Source organism: Mesoplodon mirus (assembly GCF_964341445.2).
Source record: "Mesoplodon mirus genome assembly, chromosome: 4".
Classification (NCBI taxonomy): domain Eukaryota; kingdom Metazoa; phylum Chordata; class Mammalia; order Artiodactyla; family Ziphiidae; genus Mesoplodon; species Mesoplodon mirus.
In genome coordinates, this window is record NC_138979.1 from 183,654,273 (window position 1) to 183,678,134 (window position 23,862).

A 23,862-nucleotide genomic window follows, 5' to 3' on the forward strand; every position below is an offset into this window, starting at 1 on the left:
CCTGGGGATCCCCCCTTCAGGGCACCCCTGCCTCCCTGGGGGTCTCACCCCCAGCTCCATTTATAGGCAAAAATCCCAAAACCAATTATTTTCCTGGCCAGGTCTCTGTGACAGTTACAAAATCTTCTCCAGGGGAAAAGCGCATTCTCAACTCAACACGCTGAATGTCCACCCCTGGGGCCGCAGGCCTTCACTGGGGCCCCGACACAATTCTGCAGGCACATCCCCACCTGCCTGGCGAGAGAAAGTCAAGGGACCAGGTGTAAGGCCCGGCTGGACGGACACACACACACACACACACACACACACACACACACACACACACGGATTTGACCACAGGGCCAGGCATTGGAGCCACTGCTCTCTCCCGTCGGCCCCTGGGACCAGGACGGCGGGTGCTGCCCTGTCCTTACCCGCACCCCGTCTAGATTCTGCTCTGGGCTGAGTCTCCCCTCCTCCACAGCGTCTCTGATCCCGGACCAAATGGGTTCAGAAGCCGCCCACGTGCTGCTACTGAAAACACAGGTCTGTGTGTCTCCTCCCTCCCTGCAGATAATTCCCTGGGGAGCAGGTGTGTGTGCAAGAGGGTGGGGAGTTTTTACTTAGCAGCATGCGATGCCCACCCCTGCCTTCGGCGATGTGTCCGTAACTGCAAGCCCACAGCAGTTTATGAGCAAAAAGCCGCAAAGCCGGCGGGGAGGACGCCGGGGCAATGCAGCTAACGACGCATCGACGCGAAGAAACATGATCGCACTGAAACCCAAATTAAGATTCCTGCCATTTGCCTCTGGGTGCCCTGGAAGATGAAATCCCCAGGGTTTCACCACTGAGGTGGAGCGAAGCTGAAGTGGCCTTCTGGGGCGGCGGGGCGGGCAGGACACGGGGCGCACCACTGCTCCCCAGGAGAGGACTGCCCTGCCCTGCCAGGCCCCCTAACGGGGTCCCTCGGGACACAGGGAAGCGGATCTGACACACAGAGCAGGAGCTGGAACAGGGTTGCCCGGATCCTTAAAAGGGAAGGAAACGATCCAGCACTGCAGCTACAGCAACGGCCGCTTCCACCCCGCCCTGTCCCGCACGAAAAAGCAGCACAAGAGTTCTGGACCAGCGGGGAGAGACCCAGGAGGCTGCAGAGCCACCCATCCCACTGTTAAGGGCACCCGGGGCCTCTGTCCAGGGCCATCACTGCAACGCTATCCAGCTCAGAGCGGGTCGCAGCGGGTGGTGTGAACTCGGGCCACCCCAGCCTCTCCGGGCCTCTGTGGGGCTGCAAGGAGGCCCCCGGCAACGGGAGCACCCAGTCAACGCCTACCCAGGGACTCCCGCTTGCACAGCCGGGGGCTCCCCTGAGGCCACCTGCAGATCCTCCTGGGGAACACCGTCAAAGGACGTGCTGAACAGAAAAAGGCCAAGGGCAGAACTCAGAGAAGACAAGGCCAGGCGCCCACCTCCCCGCCCCTCCACTCAGGGCTCCTCACTGCGGGGGCCGCTTTCTGGGCTCGCTCAGAGGCAGCTACTCACCCTGCCTTCCTGGTCCCAAAGGGCTCTCAGCCCCTCGGGTGGGCCATAGACTACCACAGGACATGGTCCTACTGTGTGCACCCAGGCAGGGAGGCAGTGCCTGACAGGTGAAGCAAGGCCTGCCACTGCGGAGATGGAAGGTGAGCACCGACACGGGGGTGCCCGGGCGTCCCCACCTGGCAATCTGTCCGCAGGTGACCGCTCAGGTCCCCAGACCCAGGGCCCATGGGCTGATGTGTATGCAGTGACCAGGGGCAGGATCCCATCAGTGGGAGCCATCCCTCAGCCTGCCAGCCCTCGTGGTACAGGGAGATGTCAGTGTCTCCATCATGGGGATGGAGTGACACCAAGTGACACCAGCCCCGCTTTCCGAAACCCTAACACAGGGCAGTAACGCCTACCTCCCGGGGGTGGCAAGGCTGTAGCGCTCGGAGAGGGTGGGAGCCCAGCACTGGGCGCTGGTGGGTTCTTCACACCTCCAGGCATCCCTGGAGACCTCGCCCGAGGACCTGGGCCAGCTGGGAGCCAGCACTAACTCCTGTGGCCTTGGCAAGCCCTCACCCTACCAGGCACTGCAGGTTCTCCTGCAAAGTGCAGATCTCGACCTGCCCCCTGACCTCACAATCTGGGCAGATCCGGTGAGAGGTGGGTAAGGAGGGGCCTGGGTGGAGCATCACGAGAGGCTACCGTCTCATAACTCTTTTGCTGTTATTTTGTAAAGCTGGGCAGTAACGCCGGCTCAGAGAGAGGGCGGATCCCACGATGAATCTAAAGGCAGGACCAGGGCACCCTGGGTGGTGGTCAGCTCCCAGGAAGAGACGGGAGGGCGCTGCGGGGGGCACCCAGCGCAGACAGGGCATCACACAGCACTCCAAACGGCCCCCACCCCACACAGCACTGCAAACAAGCCCTGCCGGGCAGCTCTACCTGAAGCCAGCTTCTCGGGCGGCCATAGGGGCGGGGCAGCTGGAAGGGAAGAGAGCAAGTGTCACCCAGCAATGCCAACCACGACCCTCACCTCTGCCCTCCCTCCCCTGGACACCCATTAGCCCAAAGCCGCCAGGACCTCGGCTGGGCTGGAGTAGGGAGGCCAAGGGCCGAGGTCGGGGTCCCCAAGGCGCCTCACAGGCGCCCCGCGTTTTTAGAAACTCCAGACCGCACAAACACTGACAGCGTGCCTGCCACACGCCAGGCACTGGGGCCCCTTCACAGCCCTCCCCGAGGCTCACACCGGAACACGGCTGCCCTTCTGAGAGGCACCCCGAGATCCCAGCCAGCGGGGCGAGGCCAGGTATCTGCCTGTCCTCAGGGCGAAGGTGGCCTGCAAGGTCTCTCACGAGAACAGACGGGTCCCACCCACCAGATTTACCTGCTTTTTGTCCCCTTTAATTTTACGAGAACTCATTAGCAGGCTGTGAATCAAAGGGGCTGCGGCGTGGCCGGGGATCCAGTGGGTTCTTCGGATTAGTGCTCAGACGAGGCAGCGTGGCGTCCACGTGTGGTTAACGCGTGGCTGATGTTTCTCACCCGCAGCTGGCACTGCCCCCTACTCCCATGCAACTTCAGGTCCTAAACCATTTTTCAAACCCAGATGTGTGTACCGCCCAGAACCATGTGGCCTGTAACTGACGGGTACCGCGCTGACCAGGTCTCAACCGCAGTGACCGTCATCCCCTCACGGGTCCCCTGGCAGGACCATTACTTGCTCCGATGAGGTGAGTGAGGGGCAGGCCATGTAACCTCCGTGGAGGCAGGTGGGGGACTCTGCAGGGTACAGGTGTCGCAAAATCCAAATCCCATCGCAACTGAGTGGATCTGAGCAACTCGCCAACTTCCAGGTCTCTGTTTGCCTGCATGTCAGTTGGGGTCCAGAAGGACACCCAGCTGCTGGATGGCCCACAGGCGAGGTCACAGTGGCTGACCCATGACCCTTATCGCCAGCCAGCCCCGGCCCTCAGTGCCTTCCGTGATTTGCCCTTTAATCCTGGGGCAGACACCGTTAGTGTCCCCATTTTACAGTTGGGAAACCTGAGGCACAGAGACGTTAACCCACTGGCCCAATGCCACCCAGCTGGCAAGTGGCACTTTGGGGGTTGGAACCAGGCCCTCTGGCTCTGGGGTTGGCCTCTTACCATGCTGACCACCTGGCGTCTGGCTCACCTGGTGGACACTGGTTAAGCCTCAGGCGTAGGGGACAGAGGTAGAATTCCTAGTCTCTCTTCCTGCCCACGTTGCTACACTGATCATCTGCTTGGATGACGGGAAGAGGGCGTTTCCTCCCTGTGGCTGCGGAAGAGCCTGCACTGGTTCTACGGTTCTGCTATGAAGCAGATGAAGCCCTCCGGAGACCACATCACTCATGACAGAGGGGGCGGGGACATGACAGCCAACCCCGGACACCAAACGAAGGCAAAGCAGGGATGGCCCAGAGCCTGTCAACAAAGCAGCACGTCACAGAAGATGCCAGTGAGCAGAACTGCCACCACAGACATACCATGAGGCCAGCATCTCTGCAGGGCTTGGGCAAGGGGACCAACCAACCAAAACAACCCTCCCTGGGGATGCAGGAAACAGTATTGAGGTATCAGCAATGGGCTCAGATAGTAGCAGACTGTTCCTCAGTCCCAAGGCCTGGATGGTTCAAAACTCAGACAAAAGGCAAAAAGGAACAGTCCATCAGGGACCAAGCCCGGCTGCATGGGCGTGGTCTGCCAGACTTTGAAAAATCCCAGGCTCCCAAGACCAGGAAAAGGAGAGAAGCGTGGGCACTGCCCGGGCGCCCCCAGGTTCCAGTCAGTGCTGTAGCAGGCATCACCATCATCCCTGTCTTATAGGGGAGGAAACCAGGCACCGGGACATAAGGTATCTTACCTAAAGCCACACAGCAGGGATTATCTGAATCCAGACTCCTCTGGGGCTCAAACCCACTTTCTTATACCGTCAGGCCAACACCACCATTGCTACAGGTTGAATTGTGTCCCAGTGAAATTCACATGCTGACCTGTTGACCCCACGCTCCCCAGAACTGTGAGACAACACATTCAATACATTTCAGTTGCTTAAGCCCCTTCTCCACGCACCCCCCTCTGCCAAAGTGCGTGGTTCTTTGTTACGGCAGCCCTAGCAAACTAATACAGTCACCTGTCCCAGGAAATCCTCCTCCACCCAGGCCTCAGTTTCCCCATCCATGCTTGGTGTAAATCCCGGGGTCACTTCCAACCTGAGTGTACGGTGACCCTGTGTGGCGTGGCAGGATGGGAAGAGCGGGCACAGGGGCCAGGCGGAGGGGGGCCGGCTGGGACGGGTCACAGCCGTGGGCCTGGACCACCGCCTCCTCTCCCCCAGATGGCCGCCCACTCTTGCCCAACCTGCTTCTTGCTCTTTTGTGAAGCTGGCTTCTGGGCACATGCGGAGCCTTCATTGATCAGCCCAGCAGGGAACTGAATGGAGGGAACCACAGAGCGGAGGCCCCCACGTCAATGACAGCCGTCTCCAGCCCAGCCCGGCTAGGCACATAATCCACGGGAAAAATCATATCACATACGGGGCTCCAGATGAATCATTGCAGAGGAAGCAGCTGTGTTGATGAAATTTTAAAGCCGACATGAGAAAGAAAATATGAACTGCAATACAGTAATTTAGCCTGTGAACACTCTGGCACATTTTTAATTAAAGCTGTTCTGGAATTAAACAGAGGCCGTGGAGGGAGAGGGTGGGCAGCGGGGAACGGGAATCCACAGAGGCTCTCTGCCCTCCCACCCAAACCCCAAAGCCACATCACCCGAAGACAGTTAAAAGAATAACATTGCTCTCCCCTGCTTTTCGCCAAAGACAGATTTTCCACTTTGCACAGAGCTGGAGGTTTCTGTGCAATTTGATTTCACTGAAAAGATATAGGTGCCAGAATCATAAAATGTCACAAGCTAGAGCCCATGAGACTGTGGCCAGAATCCCACCCATGGCAGCAATCTCCTTCTTCAATATTCCCAAACATGGCCATCCATACCCCCCATCCATCCATCCATCCATCCATCCACACTTGATTACCTCCAAAGATGGTACACTCACTACCTTATGAAGCCACTCTCCCTGGTTAAGCAGACCTTCCTTATTCTGGGCAAGAACCAGCCTCCCCTCCTGGCCTGGGAGACCAGGTGGGTGCAGCCAGGGTTTCCCAAGATGCATCCACCAAGTCCAGCTGGGCACTGAGACCCAGCAGCCCAGTTCTTGAGTACCTAACAGTCCAGCAGGGGTCGGGGCCAGGCTTCACAAGGAGGATCCCAATACCCCATCAGCAAGAGAGGGCAGCCTATGGGGCTGAGAGAGCCCAGAGCAAGTGCCAGGCCACCTGGGGGTGGCTGGGGAAGGCTATTGGCAGGAGGCCAGGAGGAAGGAGGCTAAGGAAACCCCATCTTCCCTGGACCCCATCAAAATAAGACCAGTGGTCTACTTGTGGGCTGAGCCCTGCCCACGGAGTTCTCCCCACCTCCACTGTCCTCCACAGCTCTCCCGTATACATGGGCCTGCTGGCCAGGACAAGGAGGCAGCACAAGAGTGTCCCCCGGGGCTAGGCCTCTGCCTGGACACCACTGTACCCCCGGGCCATGCACACAGCAGGTGATCAGTTACACATGGAGTGAGTGAGCGAGTGCCCATTTTACAGGTAAGCAAACAGAGGCCAGGGGAGAGGAAGTGGCTCAAGGGTCCTCATAAAGCTGATGCCACCTGAGCCAGCCTAGGAACCCAGAGGCAGGCAAGGTATCAACTGCTGCCAGGAAGCCCTGAGCAGGCCAGAAGCGGCCCTTCTCTCACTGTTTCTCACATCTCCTGAGTGGCTCAGAACAGCAACGCCCTCCTCCAGGGCACCCACCCACCCTCAAGGCCAAGCCCTGGTGGCAGCAGGGGGCAGGGCAACAGGAGCCCCGCCCATGACCCTGGAGATGCCCTGCCCACACCCTGGCCCCTGGGTGCTTCTGCATACTGTAGGTTGAGGGTCAGCCCTTGGCTGAAGCAAGGGGACCCGGGCAGGTGGGTATGCAGTGCACTGGGGGGCCAAGGCCCCAGCACCACACGGCTGCCCCCTTCTCGGGATGCTGGGCATGGCCCTGACGCCGCTCACTGCGAGACCCTGGGCAAGACCCCCACTCGCCAGCAGAGTCCTCGTGAGAAAGAGACGAGGACAGGACCCAGGCGCCCCACCCCCATGACACACACAAGCACCCCCGGCTACTGCCAGAGCCGCTCAGCCTCACGAGGCTTCACTGGGGGAGAAAGAGACGTCTACTCAAGAAACAAGAAACTTGGAACCCTGGCACACTGGATGGTCTCTGCGTTCCCAGCACTTCTCCTGTACTAGTGTGGAGCCGGGCCAAAGCAGGTTCTCGTCCCTAAAGCCCAATCTGCCTGAAGCCAGCACGCCTGGGCCCAGGCGAGGGGTCGTGCCCCCATCTGACGGCTGTGTGTTTCCGGAGAGCCCGGCGTGGGTACAGGTCGGGGACAGAACCCCACTGCTGCTGCCTCCAGGACAAGGACAAGGTCCCCAGTCTGACCCCTGGGAGTGGGTCAGAGCAGGCTTGGCGGGGAGGGACCAGGCAGAGACACCCCCTGCCCAGGTGGTGGCCGCACCCCTGATGCTCCAGACACAGGGCCCCGTCAACCTCCACCTCTGCACTTGTGGGCACGGGGCAAGTGGACACAGCTATGGGGGGCTCCCTTATGAGGCCAGGGGGTTCCCAGAGGGAGGAGGAAGAGGAAGGACTGTCACTCCGCAGCCTGAGCGTGTGCAGGTTTTGCACAAGTCCATGGTCAAGTCTGCCACGTGGAACTGGGTGCATATTCACGGTGGGACAACGTGGCCTAGGAGAGCAGGGGCCACAGGGGCACTCCTGTCCTTGTCCTTGGAAACAGGACCACAAGCCATGCCCTGGCTGGACCGCAGAACAGCATTGCAAATGGCATTCCAAATCTGGGGTCCAAGCTCTCAACCTGCTTCTCCCCCAGAAACAGTGACACAAAGAACAGCTGGACTGGGGCAGGCTCACAAGGCTGCTGAGCCCCCTGGTCGGAGGCTTCCACTGCCAGAGCGAGGTCCTGGCCTTCCTCCTGCTGTACGGTGGCTGAAGTGAGTGACTTGCTCCCCTGCTCGCTGGATGGGAACCAGCTCCAGGGCAAAGGCCCCCAAGTCCTGAGGCTGCCCCCATCACCTCTGCCTACAGCTCCTGCAGCCCGCCCCACACACCCCCCTTAGCAACCAGGACAAGCCCACGTGGAGTGTTCAGGTCTAAGGAGCCCTAGCTCACAGCCAGGTGAGGCCCCAGCCCCTCCCTGCCCTTGCCAGCCCCGAGGAGCCAGCATATCTTGTAGCCAGGCCCTTCCAGCACCTTAACAAATGATACATTTTGTTTGAAAACAAGCCTTGCAATTCAGTGCCTGGCTATGTGCCTGACACAGTGCGCTGGCCATGGGATGTGGGGGAGCAAAGACCCAAACGTGAGTCACATACTCTGCAGGGTCCTGCCGAGCCAGGGGGAACTTCCAGCAGCCCCTGCGAGGGCGAGAGGTGGGATGGCAGTCGTCGGGCTGCACTTGGGGCTGTGAGCATCCCAGCCGCCGCCCAGCGGGCAGAGCGGGTGTCTGAGCAGGGCAGTGGCGCCAAGCCCACTGGTCGCCTAGCAACGAGGCCAGGCAGCTGAGCCCTCCCTGGGGCTGGTTCCCAGAGAAACACTCTGGGCATCATGGCCGGCCACTTATGGGCCAGCAGATGTGGCAAGGGAGAGGGATACTGAGATGAAGTCAGGGATGAGTACAAGGGAGAAAGAGGCTGGAGGGTCAGCCGAGCCAGCTGGCTCCAGACACCCCGACCGACCGGGCTGATCACAGCCTCCCATCACCACCCTGCCAACAGCAGGAAGGGCCCCTCGTCCTGGCAGCCATGCCCCCTCCACGCTCCAGCCACACTCGCCAAGGGCACAGACGCCTTCCCCCCACCTCTCATCCGGCACCACCTCCTCCCCGCACTGACCCCATCACCCATCTCTAACCCGCCGTCCCTGTGCTGGGGACAGGCCCGGGGCAGGCCGGGGACGAGGCCTGGCCTCATCTGTCTGTGGACTCAGGACAGGCAGGAGGGAGGAGGGCAACCCCAGCCCAGAGAGGAACTGGCACGGCAGGGGCAGGGAAGTTTCCATGTGGGTCTGAGCGGGGACGGGCCAGCCCGCCTCTTGGGCCTTGATGCGCCCATCCAAAGGGCCAAGCAGTCCATCTCTTCAGCACTTGTGTGTGTGTTCTGTGCCATCTCTGAGACAGACCCAAAACCAGCCCCCAGGGAGCTCGCAGACCACGGGGTGGGACAGACAGGGAAAGGCTGTGATGGAGGGAAGGCAGGTGGCCGTCCTCGGCCGGGTGTCCCAGGAGGTGACTCCGGGCAGGAGTCGGGGGCAGGTGGAAGGTTAGGGGTGGGAAGGGGGAAGGGAGCCCCAGGTGTGCTGGGGCGAGGCTTAGGCCCCGGGTGGTGGGTAGCAGCAGGGCCTGCGCTGGCCCTCAGGGTGGGGTTGGCCCACAGCCAGCCTACCTGTGCCAGGAGCTTGTCACCCTCCAGCAGCTTCACCTTGGTCTCCAGCTGCCTGATGTACGTGGATGAGGGATCTGTAACGACACAAAGGGGGCACGTCACCTGTCAGCAAACTGTATCCAACAGGAGGGCCCACCCTCTCCTGGGCCCCCTCCGGTGGGCCTCTGAGCCCAGGTTTCCCTGACCTGCGGAAAGGGGATGATGGGACCCTCACCAGCTTGTCCTGGGCTGATTCCTTCAGCTTCCACAATGCTTTAGGTCCAAAACGAGTTCTCACAAACGCTCCCCTGGTGGGGCCCTCACCCAGAGGCAGCCCACCCCATGGCCCAGGGTCCAGGGAGGCCCTCCCCTGCTCAGGGGGAAACTGAGGCCCCGAGCATGCCAAGTCAGCATCTGGGCTTCCTCCACTCCATCCTGCCCGACACACAGAACTTCTACAAGCGATTTGTTCGGGGGGCTGAATAGTGCAGATAACCCACCACCCCTCCTGCAGTCAGGGGCCAGTGAGATACCTCCAACCACACGCCCCCAGTTCCTGAACGCGGAGCGGGTGAAATCCACCTTCCCTCACCACGCTGACCCCGCTGCACAATCACATCAGAAGTGGGAGAGGGACTGCCCCGGTGGCGTGGCGGTTAAGAATCCGCCTGCCAGTGCAGGGGACACGGGTTCGAGCCCTGGTCCGGGAAGATCCCACATGCCGCGGAGCAACAAAGCCCGTGGGCTACAACTGCTGAGCCTGAGCTCTAGAGCCCGCGAGCCACAACTACTGAGCCCACGTGCCACAACTACTGAAGCCCGCGTGCCTAGTGCCCGTGCTCCGCAACAAGAGAAGCCTCCGCTCGCCGCAACTAGAGAAAGCCCACGCGCAGCAACGAAGACCCGATGCGGCCAAAATAGAAGCTAACTAATTAATTAATTAATTTTTAAAAAACACCTTAAAGCATCCTGTCTCTATTTAAAAAAAAAGAAGAAGCGAGAGAAATTCCGCCACCCTGGCTACCCACAGCCCTGGCCCTACCTCTCCATTGGGCTGGAAATCAGCTCAGAGGAGAAAACTAATGACTAACTCACTCCAGGCCAGGACAAGGGAGCCTGCCTGGGTGGAGGCCAAGGGTGACCTGGGGCAGAGAGGGCAAGGGGAGGGAGGCAGAACACGGGACAGGGAAGGTTAACACAGGGTCGGGTAGGCAAGGGGACCGAAGGGTCACAGCAGGTGCCCGTGCCGAGGGAAGAAAGGTAGGTCTGAGCGCCTCTGTGACAGCATGGGGTACCTCCCCCGGGAGGTCTGCCGCCACCTGCTAAGGGACGGCTATGCGCCTCTCACCTGCACGAGCGCCCGGCCAGAGGCCACCCAGCCCAGACGCCAGCCTGGACCCTGCCCACCCCTGGGCCAGTGTGCTGTTCCCACCGGCCCCGACCCCCAGCAGGACCCAGGGTCTTCCCGGATCTCACCAGCGGCCCCTCATCTCAGAAGGCACCAGACCTTAGACCAAAGCCAGCTCCCTAATGCCCCACACCACTTCCCCCGCCACCGGAGGGGCTTTTAACCTTCCCAGGTGGGCAAAGGGGGCTGAGGTGCAGCCAGAGGACAAGCTGGACCGTCATGCAACCACGCCAGCAGTCAGCACGACTGCGGACGAGCCCTGGGCCCTTAGCGTCCTGGTGTATGACATGGATGCCATGCCCCTCCCCGACAGAGCCTGCCGGCAGAGGAGGAGTCCACGGGCGCCCTGTGAGGATGGGGCGGCCAGTGGCCCCCTCCCCAGGGCCCCAAGCCCCCTGCGCCGGAGCCTGGCCCAGGCTTCATGAGCCTCCGTCCATCAGCAGCGCTAACCTGCTGCCTCTGACGCACCCCCAGTTACAGGAGGTGCCCGTGTGCCCCGTGACCTGCCTGCTGTGGGTCACTCTGTTCCCCAAGCATACCCTCAGGAGCCTTGTCTCCCCAGCCCTGGACCAGGCCCAGGAGCACTCAGCCCGGCCCTGGGCAGGAATGGGGGGCGGCCCAACCCGCCCCAGTTACATAACTAACTCCTCCCCCTGCTCCCTGCCAGTCACCTCTCGGGAATGTGGAGCCTTCTAGAGAGGAAGAAGGTCACTGGCCAGCCCAGTCCCCCTCACTCCCAGGGAGACCCTGGTAACACAGGGCAGCTCTGCCAGGAGCCCCGTGGTGTGACCTGCGAGAGGTGCAATGGCTTCTTTATGCACACGTGGGGCAGTGGTGGGGCAGGGCGGGGGGACTGGACCCCGGGCAGTGACTGCAGAGGCTTCCCTGTGCCCAGGGCCCGGGCAGGGGACCCTCAGCAGTCACTACAGTTCACACCCCATGCTGGCCCCCGGCCTCGGTTTACCCGTCAATCAGCCCAAACTGACCAGCAGTTCCTACATCGTGTCCGCACCCGCCCTCACAAACAGGCCTGACAGGAAGGGCCTCAGTGTTATAGGGGTGCTGGGCCCTCTGAGCAGGGGGACGGAGATGGGGTGCAGCCTGGCCTCCCCAATCCTCTGTGTCCTCCACCTGCTGCCGGCAGGAGGGTTCCCTGGAACATCACCCGGGAAACAGTGGATAAGGTAAAGACCCTCCCAGCTCCCTCAACCTTACACGTTAAAACAACCACTGACCCCTATGTGGTCCCCCTCTGGGTGGGGTCGGTGGGGGAGGGAAGGTCCCCCCCCATCCACCCCGTGTGACACACGGCAGCCCCTGCACCTGGCCCCTCCTTGAAGGCTCGCAGGGGCCAAAAGGCATCGTCCCCGTTTTCCAGACGAGGAGGCCACAAGGAAGAGTGTCCCTACTTGCTGGCACGTGAGCAGGGAGGCCCAGGGCCCAGACTTCCAGACCCTCTCCCCACCACCCAGGCCCACCCCCATAGGTCAGTGCTCAGGACCCCAGGTGTCCCGCCGCTCTGAGAGGGGCTAACAGCACCCTGCCGTCGCGAGAAGCCGGCAGAGGTCCCCAATGAGACGTGGCTCTTGGTCAAGCATCTCCCCTGGATGCGCCACTACTGCCCAACCCTCAGGCACAGCCACAAGCCAGCCCCCCCTGCTCACCGCAGCCCCACCAGGGGATGTGCTACCAGGCACAGCCCTGAAGTCAGGAGAAGGACCAGCCACCTGTGTGTGACCAACGACCTGAGTCAGGTCACTAGCTCTCACGCTGCCCTGGACGGTCACAGAGCCACCCTGAAGGCGGGCACACCGCCCGCCCATGGTCTCCTGGCCATGGGGGCGAGTGTGTCCCTCTGCCATTCCAATGGGCTGAGCCAGGAGCTCCCAGCCCTTCCCTTCTCTGTCAGGCTGCCGCTGGAGCCACGGCCTGGGTGGGAGTCAGCAGACGTGCCGACCAGCTTAGCGCCCGCGCCGGGCATCAGGCGGGCCGGGCACACCACCACTCCACAGCCTCACGCCCACCTCCCAGGATGGCAGTCAGGAAGAAGGAGCGGCGACAGAGCCAGCACCACGAGAAGGGACACAGGCGATCGCTCATCCCACAAACCACGGGCCGCGTCCGTGGCCCCAGAGCAAGGAACCGCTCCGCTCAGCCCATCTGTCTGGGCTCACCCCAAACCCCAAGAGGCTGCAGAGGATGAACTACACTTCAGACATCAAGGTTTGTTGGGTTTTTCTTTTGAATTCCAAAAAAACAATGTGAGAAACTTAAAATGTCTTTAATCACCCAGTGCTCCCAGTGGAACGTATCCTAAGGAATTAATTCCAATCATGAAGAATGCAGACAGTGTTACAGCGACCAAAACTGGACACAACTATTTGTCCAACAGCAGCAGAGAGTTTATACCCTTGTCGTCAGCAGATGACGTTTAGGAGAGTTTCTCTCAACGGTAAGAAAAACACTTAAATGCCAGGGAAGAGAACTGGACACAAAACTACTCATAGAATTGCTGTTATGTTTAAAAATATCGATGTATTGAAACAGAAATCCAGGAACGAGGCACACAGAGATACTGACCATGGAGGAGTTGCTCACGAGGAGACGCGTGACTGTTTATTTATTCACACTGTTTCTTGTTAATTTTCAAATAATCTCCCTTTAGAATAGGGAGAAATCTTTCTTTATAAAAAAGGAGAAGGGACTAAACGATTGGACCTTCACATCGCAGAGTCCCCTGTTAAGGTCAAGGGAAACAGAAGGGTGGCCCAGAGGACGGCGTGGAAAGTGGGCCCCATCGGCCACCCTCTGCCCACTGCCCCCAGCTCTGCTCTGGGGGCCTTTTCCGAGGCCCAGCCTCAGCCCCGAGCCTGCCCGATCCTGCAGAGTTTAACAGGCCATGAGGCCGCCTCCTCAAAGACCCAGATAAGCCTCCCCGGCCACACGGGACCCCGTCCCCACTGCCCCTACCCCCAGTTCCCCAAGCCAGGCTCTGCATGCTGCCAGGAGCCAGGGAGCCGGACATCTGGTCACCTGGGGGTCAGAGCAGGTGCCCTGCCGTGGGGAAGAGTGAGAGCTAGGTGGACCCTCAAGTCGGGGTTGGTGGCTGGGGGGAGAGCAGGAGGGCAGGGGACGCCAGGAAGGGCCCGGCTCCCCAGGAGGACGACCCTTCCCAGCAGCCTCAGGCAACTCACAATCCCACGGGGCGCCTCCATGCCCCAGCCTCTGAGGGAAGCGCCATTTCCTGGCGGGGGCGGGGGGGGGGGGGCGTGGGAATGAGAGAGGTGACTACGAAAAGGACCCCGAGCCAGGCTGGCCAAGGTATCCCCTGGACATTCCCTGACCCTCCCAGGGCCCACTGGTCCAATTCTGGGGGACTCACGATCCACCTTCCATCTGGAGGGACAGGGAGAGCTCCCCGCACCATTCTCGCCCCCAGGAGCCTGAATATCAGCCCTCCCTATGCCCCTCCTCACAGGTCCTTGTTCCCAGGGGCGTGGAGGACCAGTGCAGCCCGTGGGTGGGTGGGAGTCCTGGAGCCAAGGGTCTGCAAGCCCCTCCCCACTGGCACTGATTGGCTCCACCGAGGAGTCCTGTGCCAGGTGCTGGCATTGACCATCAGGGCACTCTGCCCTCCCAGAAGCTGCCAGCTCACATCTCCCCCCACCCCCAGCCTGGCCCCCTGCCTGCCTAGGCAATGTCACCCCAGCCTCACCATCGGTCCAAACTGCAAGAATTTGGGGGCCAGAGGCCACGTCCAATCACCCCGTCACCCCCTCCCCACCTAGCTCACCGCTAAAGCACGTAGTAGGCCCTTGGAGAAAACCTGAAGACCTAACAGGAATCCGTCCTACCGGCTGGGTCGAACAGGTTTCCCCAAAAGAGCTGACTCTTAATCCTATGAGCTCCCCCAGGCAGCAGCTGCAATGACAGTAAGAAGCGCTCAGCCTGTGACAGTGACCTGGCACCCCCAAGGCCCCAGAGGGTACAGCATGCCAGCGGCCAAGGGCAACTGTCCCTCAGACCTTAGCCCACAGCATTTACCCTGTTGTCTTGTGACAACCTCACCGGGAACTTTCATCTTAATTTGGGCGAGACAAGGATTCGCATACAAGCGGGTTACGTGGGAGGTGACCCCAGGAAGCCCAGGTGAGGGCGTGGAGAGGCGAGGCGGGGAATGGGAGCTGAGGAGAAGGGTGTGAACCCGCTGGGGGTCTCACCGTTACTCGCCTGCCCAAGGGCTCCCTGGTGGGAGGCTCTCCTGGCAGGAAAGCGGTATTCATGCCCCAGGAGTGTCCACCTGGAGAGGGGACAGGGCAAGCTCCCAGGCAGAGCTGCAGGCGCCCACAGGTGAAGCGGGCGGTGGGCACGGAAGCGGTAAGTGCCACGGGGATCTGGGCAGGGCGCCAACAGTATCTGCCACAGCTTGGGAAAAGTACGACTTTCCCTCTCTGCAAAGGAGGAAGTGGATGCAGGCTGGGGGCAGGGGGCTGGGGGGTGGCACCGTGACACACAGCCACATGCGGGGCCTGATTCTCCAGCTGCTGCCTCTTCCAGGGTCCCCACCAGCCCTGCCTCCCTTCTAGCCCCCTCTCCCTGAGCGGGGTCCCTATAAGGTCTCGGGGACAGGTAGGCTTTGCGGCAGGTCATCAGCAGGAGACTCAGCAACGCCACACCTTGGGCCCCTGCTCACACCCAGCAGCTCTGCCGTGAGATGGCTGGCATTTCCATGACGGAGCCTGGCTGATTCAATTCCCTTCTCCTTCCGCGTCATTAAGAGGGGTCTGCTGTGGCACTGGGGCCGGTGGCTCCACCAAGGTGGAAGGGCCTCATTAAACAGAAGCACCCTCATCATTCCAGGCTTCCCTCCCTCTCTGCCCCAGAGGATGAGAGCAGCTCCTGAGAGCGTCTGCCTTCCCGTGAGTCGGTTCCTGGGCTTCTCTCCTTTCTCCCCCGCCCCAGGACTGGCCCCCAAGGGGGTAGGTGAGTGCCACACATACCTGCAGGCCATGGAAATCAAAACCAAGTAGGGCAGGCCCACTCTGCACCATGGCGCCTCAGTCTCCACCCTTGCCTCCCACCTGCCCAGGATGTGGTGGAGCTGTCACCTCTCACAGGTAACCTCAGACACTTCACCCCCATGGGGAGGTATCCCCATCCCCCGACAGGCACAGAAACAAGGATGCAGCAATGCACCAAGTCACACAGGCAGGGCCACCAGGAGAACCACCCCCAGGGAGCTCTGACCAGCTCCGGGCACCAGGGACAGTGCTATGGTCTGGATGTCGGTGTACCCCAAAATCCGTATGTTGAAACCTAATGCCCAATGTGATGGTGTTAGGAGGCGGGGCCTTTGGGAGGTGATTCGGTCACGAGGGTGGAGCCCTTGTGAGTGAGATTATTGCGCTAACCAAAGAGACCCCCACAGAGCTCTCTTGCCTCCTCCGCCAAACGAAGACACAGCAGGGAGACAACCGTCTATGAAGTGGCCCTCTCCAGACACTCAGTCTGCCAGCACCTTGACCTTGGGCTTCCAGCCTCCAGACCAGAGAGAGAAATTCCTGTTGTTTATAAGCCACCCAGTCTGTGGTATTCTGTTATAGCAGCTCGAACAGAGTAAGACAGACACAGAGCAAGGCGAGGTCATTCCAGCAAGAAGCAGCACACTTAATGAGCACCAACAGTGTGCCCTAATTACAGGCAATCGTCTTCATCGTCTCTTACTGTGAGCAGGTGACCGACCCCTGTTTACAGATGAAGAAACTGAGGCTCCGGGAAGTGAAGTGACAGCTGCAGACCAGGCAGTGACGGAGCAACCGGCTCTCCCCAGGCAGCCTTCCCTACCTCGAGCTCAGTGCAGCCAGCCCTGGGCTCAAGGCAAAGGCCACACTTTTTGCAGTACCCAGTCCTGCTGGGAAACAGGCCGGTACTCAGTCCCAGAGCGGCCGCTGCCCTCCCACCCTGCCCACAGACCAGGCTCGGCAGGTCTTGGGCTGATGTTCCTGCTGCCCTCACCTCTGATGAATGAGCATCCCCATCAAGGCCCGGGACACTGATCCAGCAGAGCCTGGGAACGGTCCTGTCTTCTTAAAGGACTTGGAGGATGTTCCAACCCCAGGCCCACCTACTCCCCAGACCCTGAACAATCCCAAAGGTCACCAAAGGACTGAATTCTTGCAGAGCAGCGGGTCCCCAAATCCAGGACTAGAAAGGCAAGTTACCTGTTTCACGACAGTCCAGGCTACCAGGGGGCTGTGAGCTCCCCATCACTAGTGAAAAGCAAGCAGAAGCTCAATACTGGACGGAAGCTCCTGGAACATTGAAGTTCCCCCACGTAGCTGGTAGGAGGGAAGCTGTTCACCGACCCCAGCGCCAATGTACTCACTCTACTACCCTCTAGATCCCCCAGGGACCCTGCCAGGTGGGCGGCAGAAAGCCTATCATACAGAGGACAAAAAGAACGCTCAGCGAGTGAATGGGTCCACCCAACGTCACAGAGCCAGGCACCGGTAGGACCAGCAATCACGCGTGCTTGTGTAAGGGCATATGGTCCCCTACTGCGAGGGTCTCTCAGCCTAATGCAGGAGCTGCAGGAATAACCACGTTTGTGGAAGGGGAAAGGGTGGAGTGAAGAGGCTCAGCCCAGGGATGAGGGGGGCCGAGAGCAAGGATGCGCTGATGGGGAGAAATCAGGGACTCCTTCCTGAAGGAGGCGGCATCTGAGCTGAGCACTTAAGAGCAAGCAGGACTCTGACAGGCAGACAAGGCAGGATGGGGATGGGGAGGATGGAAGGCGAGTCCCAGCTGAGGGCGCATCTGCCTCCTGGCATACATCGCGGCCCCAGGAGGTGCGGGCTGAATGTGAGACAGATATTATTTATGGATGAAGGTGAAAAGGCTGAGGAGGTATATCAGAGGAACATCAGGTTCCTGCGAGGATACCTCTTGGGAGTGGCAGCACTGAGCGGGGAGGGTGCCCCTGCCCCTCCCTCTTCCAGGCAGGCCTACCCACCTGAGCTGCCCACCAGCAGGTCTGCACTGTGGGCAGGCCAAGGCAGCCGGCTGCAAACTCTGAGATGACTACCAGAGCCTCGGGCGTGAATAAGAGTTCCCCAGTCCACACAGGACATGGAGAAGGGATGCTTCTTTCCCATTCGCACACGGAAATGTTACTGAGCACCTATTATGTGCCAGCAGACGCCACGCAAAACCCCAGCCCTCCCAGCACGCCCCCGTAATCCTCACACCGAGCTATCCCTGTTTACTGCAGAGGAGCCTGAGACTCAGAGAGGTTAAGGAGCAAGTCCAAAGTCACACAGTGAAAACACTGCAGGGCTGGGATTTGAACCCAGGTTTGTCCAGAGCCAAGGTTCCTTCCACCCTGCCTCAAAGCTTCCCCAGCAGCCCTGGGGGTCCCATACAATCACCCTGGGCCTCTCAGAACATCATCACCATGGTGGCTGGTGCTGCTCATTCCAAGCCTTGACTCTGCCAGGGAGACACAGCAATTTTCATCCATTCTCCAGACAAGGAAACCAAGGTTCAGGAGGGGCCCAGTAACCGGTCCAGTCACAGAGTCATAAAAGCAGGGCTGAAAGTCAAGACGTGCGCATGCGTGCGTGTGTGTCTGCGTGTGTCTCCATCCCCTAACCCGGTGCTCCTCCAGGCCACCCACTGAGGCAGAGAAGGTCAAGGCTTGGGAAGACTCATGGTTCCCCTCCCCTCCCTGAGCAAAACTTCTCTTCGTGGGGCAGTTCTGGAGACTCTCAGCCTCTAAGACTGGGCCCAGGCTCCAGGGAGCTCCACCCTGGACGGTGTTCTCCTGGCTCTCTTGCCTCTGGGACCCCCACCCCAGGGCATCTGCAAGCCCCAAGACTCTGGGCCTCACGGGGTCACGAGTGTCCGAAAGGCTGGCCCCCAGCCCCTCCCAAGCTCCCCGCTCCATGCCCTGATCCGTGGGATCCTGGAAACCTCAAATCCCACATCCCCAACTCAAGTGGACAGCCGTGACCCCACCCTCTCCATCCTGAGCCTGCAGAGGCAAGCAAACTAATGGGCACAGAGAGAAACGAACAACTGCATTGATGAGAACTGGCATCTGCCCACGCTGGCCGCTCGGCCTCTCGTGACCAGGCGCACGGCTGTCTCCTGGCTGCCACCTGCCCCTCCGTGTGCCACACACACAGACCAGGACCCCACGGATCGGGGCTCTGTCCACCCGGGGCCGCCCGGCATTTAATTCAACCTGCGCTGAAATCTCGAGGGAGCAGCCAAGCAGGAGGCCGAGTCCAACCCGGCTCATTTAGAATACACCCCGGTTTGGGGCTTCCCTGGTGGCGCAGTGGTTGAGAGTCCACCTGCCAATAAAGGGGACACGGGTTCGTGCCCCGGTCCGGGAAGATCCCACATGCCGCGGAGAGGCTGGGCCCGTGAGCCATGGCCACTGAGCCTGCGCGTCCGGAGCCTGTGCTCCGCAACGGGGGAGGCCACAGTAGTGAGAAGCCCGTGTACCACAAAAAAACACACAAAAAAATAGAATACACCCCGGTTTGGATCCGCCTGCAGCCACTGGTGCCCTCAAGCTGAAAACTCAAACTTAGTTATCCATCTACCACTTGGGAAGCCCGACCATCCCAAATTGAAACTGTGTCATTATTTCAAAACCAGGGGAAAACAGGAAAAAAAGAATTCCTTTCCTGTGCCTTCAATTTTCAGACCCAGAAATTAACCTGTGTGCTTAGGTGACAGTTCAGGTGTCAGCACTGTTCATGTCCCCTCCCCCCACAACCTGATTTCACTCTGAATGATTGGGAATTATTGATAGAGGCTGAACAGACCACCCAGAGGCCCCAGCACGGCCACCTAGCCACACAGAAGGCGAGTCACACCTGGCCTGGGTCTCCCTGGGGACATTTTAACATTTGATCTCTTCTCCCCTGGAACCAACTAAACTGGACTCCAGCGAAGGGGCCTGGATGTCCATGTACATTTTAAACGTCCTCCAGGTGATTCTAACGTACACACAGGGCTGGGGACCCCTGATCTATGCTGAGCAGTGACTGTTCAAATTGTCCCCCTCTCGGACTCCTTTCCCGAGGGACCCCACGCCTCCTGGCCCTGACTACTCACTGGGGCTCAACCCCTGCAAACACAGCTGTACCACAGGGGCTCCAAAGAGGCCAGGACATGCGGGACGGATGTCTGAAGGTGGTGAGGAAAGGGGGTAGGCAGGTAAACATTCACGGAGCCCCTGAATGTATGTGCCAAGCCCCTTGGTAGCCAGAAGTGGAGACCTTGCTGGTTTCAGGGGGAAAGGGAGTTTGCTTTCATTGTTAGATATCATGCAGGTCTCTACCAAGCATGAAGAGCTGGTGGGCCCAGAATGGGGCCAACTGTCCAGCAGAGGAGGCGGGGGGTGGGGGCAGGACAGCAGGGCACACTCCAGCCGCCTGCAGAGGCGTGAGGTGCGGGGAGCTGTGGCAGGTGGAGCAGGCCCAGCACACAGAAACTCTGGCTGCATCATCGGACACAGCGGAGCGGCTGTAAGTCCAGCCGGAGATCTGACACCTCAGCAGAAACCCCGCCCTGTGAGTGAGCAGCAGAGCTGGGGCTCAAAGCATAGGAAGCAAGAGAAAGAGGGGGCTCCAGCAGTTAGCTCTGGTGGCAGCACCATGTCTGGACGGTGCTTTGCTGATTCAGTAGAAACAAGAATAAGTCATCACAAGAAAGGTGGAGGGATCCCTGGGGTGGTGAGGGCCCCCAGAAGCTCTGCACGCCTGGCACACATGCCCTGCAGCATTCTGTGCCGGTGGGGGAAGGCCGAAGTGTTTCATGAAAGGGACTGCGGCGGGTGCGGAGAGTGAAAATTCAATCCCAACCTCACACCACACACAGAAAGCAGTTCCAAGAAGGATAGAGAGTTCTATGTGGAAAAATAACTCTAACAACTTGGGCTTGTTTGATACAAAGGGGGTGACAACTTATGCTACAGGCAAGAAGCCAGTCACAAAACACCACATATTGTATGACTCCATTTATATGAAATGTCCAGAGTAGGCAAATTCACAGAGGCAGAAAATAGATTAGTGGCTGCCAAGGGCTGAGAGGGAGGAAGCACAGGGAGTAACTGCGGATGAGTACAGACTCTCTTTCTGGGGTGATAAAAATGACCTGGAATTAGATAGTGATGGTTGGGTAACTCTGTGAACGTAGTAAAAAGCACTGAATTGTATACTTTCATATATATATTAACTGTGTGAATTTTGTCTCAGTACAGCTGTTGTTAAAAAAGAACAACTCCAGGACTTCCCTGGCGGTCCAGTGGTTAAGACTTCGCCTTCCAATGCAGGGGGTGCAGGTTCGATCCCTGGTCGGGGAGCTAAGATCCCACATGCCTCGCAGCCAATAAACCAAAACATAAAACAGAAGCAATATTGTAACAAATTCAATAAAAAGAGCAACTCCAAAAAGGAAAGGAGGGAGGGAGGAAAAACAAGAAAAAGAAGAAAAACAAAAAAAAAAATTAAAAAATAAAAAGAGCAATTCCAGCTTTCAAGTAAGAAAGGATTTCTTCATCAAGAAGCAAAAAGAACAAACCATAAAGGGAAGGCCTGTCATACTCAACTGTGTGAACATTAATAACCCTGCCCAACAGCAGACCACAGATCTGTGAGCGCAGTCAGAAGACCAGCCTCCTGCAAACCAGGACAATGAGACAATTTCAGCCATTTGACCGACAGAAAGTGAACAGTGGTCACTCATGTCATGGCAAGAGCGTAAGACCCAGGAACCAGGACACGGGGCGCCCTGGCACCGCAGACCAGATGGCCACCCGGCATGGCTTCCCGCCACTGAAGATGCACCTGCCTTCAAGGACCCCCGGCGGTCCAGGCGTGCAGAAACAGGTACAAGGATGTGTCCCAGCGCCGGCTAAAGTAGCGAAAAAAATGGAGACCACCTCAAAGTCCTCCCTGGGAGACCAGATGAATTGTGGTTTAACCAAACAATGAAATACTATGCAGAACTGGAAACGAATGAATTGGAATGACAGGTACCATCAACAAGGATACATCTCAAAAGCACGATGGGGGGAGGGGCGGGGAGGCGGAACTGAGGGACACATATAAATGTGACATCATTTATAAAGTCCGAAAACCTGCAAAGCATCATCGTACCTTGCTTATGGACGTACAACCTGTAAGAGAAATAACATCTGTGCAGGAGAATGGTTAAGTACCGAATTCCTGGTGAGGCTCTCTCGGGAGGTGGGGGTGGGGAGGTGACACACAAGATGCCTCAACTCTACCTGCAACACTTTATTTCTCAAAAGGATCTGATGCTAAAATGCTTTATTGTTGGCAATCTGATAAAGGTGGGCAGTGGAATAAACAGTCTCATTATTCTCCAAGCTTGTTTCTTTTTATATATTTCTTAACAATAATAGTAATAATAACATTTTTGAAGTAAAAGGAAGAAAGTTGGGGCAGCGCAACAGACCCTCCAGAAAAGATACTGGAAGCTTTTCACATTGGAACATCCCCTCCCTCGGTCCCAATTCCCGGGCTGCCTTTGGAAAACCTCACAACATCCCTGGCAACGAGCCTCCTTTGGTGCCGCCCCCCACCCTTTGGGAGCAGTCAAATGGCAGCAAGTCAAGAGCCTATGGGGAGGAAGGGCCACAGGGCTGGGAGGCTGACAGCAGTGGGAAACCACCCTCCCGCAGACAGGGGACAAGAGCGGGTTCCCTCTCTGCCCCAACTGCTCTGTGACCTTGAACAAGCCCTTTCCCTTACCCAGGCCCAGAGAGAGGAGGGCAGGAGGCCCAGGTGACCCAGAGGGTCAGAGGGCAGGACAGAGATGTGACTCAGAGCCCCTACAAGGCAGCATCCCTGCAAATAGGCAGGGCAGCAAGGACCCGGCCGTCAAATGACACAGACTCGGCACGAGGACGGCAAACGGCCCTTTCCACGTCACCGAAACCCCACAGCAGGTGACTGCTGACCAAAAGATCATGGACAAGACTGGGCTCCAGGGTGCATCCCCCGAGGTCCTGGGGAGGGCGCGTCCTTCCAGCCGGTGAAGGACCACCTCCTTTTGTGGCCAGGGCGTGTCGCAAGAGGAGAAAACTGGTGAAAGGCTGCAGCTCCGGCAGCACCCTCGGGCCTCAGTCTCCCCAAATGACATCACAATAAAGATATCAGCCTGCGCTTATGAACTGCACTTGGCAGACTACCGTCCACCCAAAGATGCCCACGCTCAACCCCTGGAATCTATGAATATGTGACCTCATGCGGCCAAAGAGACTTTGCAGATGCGATTAAGGTTATGGCGGTCGAGAGGGGGGATTAGCCTGGATGATCCAGGTGGACCCAATTTAACCTCATGACTGTGTAAAAACGGAGAGCCTTTCCTGGCTGTGGTCAGAAGGAGAGGTGACTGAGGAATGGTCAGAGAAACGTCCTGTTGCTGGCTCTGAAGACAGGAACGGGGCCACGAGCCAAGGAATGCGGGTGGCGTCTAGAAGCTGGAAAAGGCAGGAGGAGGATTCCCCCTCAGGTCTCCAGAAACAGTGCAGCTGACACCTTGATTTTAGCACTTCTGACCTCCAGAGCTCTAAGATAATACATTTGTGTTGTTCAAGCCACCAAGGTTGTAATTTGTGACAACAGCCGTAGGAATCTAACAGGAACGAAACACTGTGGCTGTGCGACTGCAGGTGACTTGCCGAGCCACTCTGAACCTCGGTTTCATTTAAAAATGAGATTTAAAACACCAAATTTGGGGCTTCCCTGGTGGTGCAGTGGTTGGGAGTCCGCCTGCCGATGCAGGGGACACGGGTTCGTGCCCCAGTCTGGGAAGACCCCACATGCCGCAGAGCGGCTGGGCCCGTGAGCCATGGCCGCTGAGCCTGTACGTCCGGAGCCTGTGCTCCGCAACGGGAGAGGCCACAACAGTGAGAGGCCCGTGTACCAAAAAAAAAACAAACAAAAAAACCCACCAATTTTGGAAGGCTGCTGTGAGGACTAAGAAAGGTAGCAGCTCTAAAAGCCCCTGGTATCGTGGCCAGCACTTCCTTAGTAGATGCTCAATAAAAACCAGCCCCAACGTCTCCACTGCCCACACTCCAGTGGCATGACCTTGATGGGAAAGAGCGGAGAGCTGAGGCTTCCACGCTGCCAGCTGAGGGCACACCAGCACCAGGTCACCATGGAGACGGCAGAATCAAGCCACACTCACCTCCACTGCAGGACTGCCCACCTGGGGCCTGGCCCACCCGAGCCCCCTGCATTTGCCTCCCTTTCAAATCTAACAAAGGCTGGTGCATCACCACACTTTTAAAAGTGGGGTGTGAATCCAATTTAGGAATGTCACACTCGGAGGTTAT

The 23,862-nt window shown here is 58.7% G+C and overlaps 1 protein-coding gene across 2 annotated transcripts in view; it reads right to left on the minus strand.

The window, feature by feature from the left end:
• The window catches only part of CCDC85C (coiled-coil domain containing 85C), an 82,097-nt gene that overhangs the window by 11,740 nt on the left and 46,495 nt on the right, over nt 1–23,862 (minus strand). For both annotated transcript variants that reach the window (XM_082617025.1, XM_082617024.1), the window contains exon 2: nt 9,092–9,165. In XM_082617025.1, the coding sequence (XP_082473151.1) occupies nt 9,092–9,165 (74 nt within the window). The remainder of the gene's footprint in view (nt 1–9,091; nt 9,166–23,862) is intronic.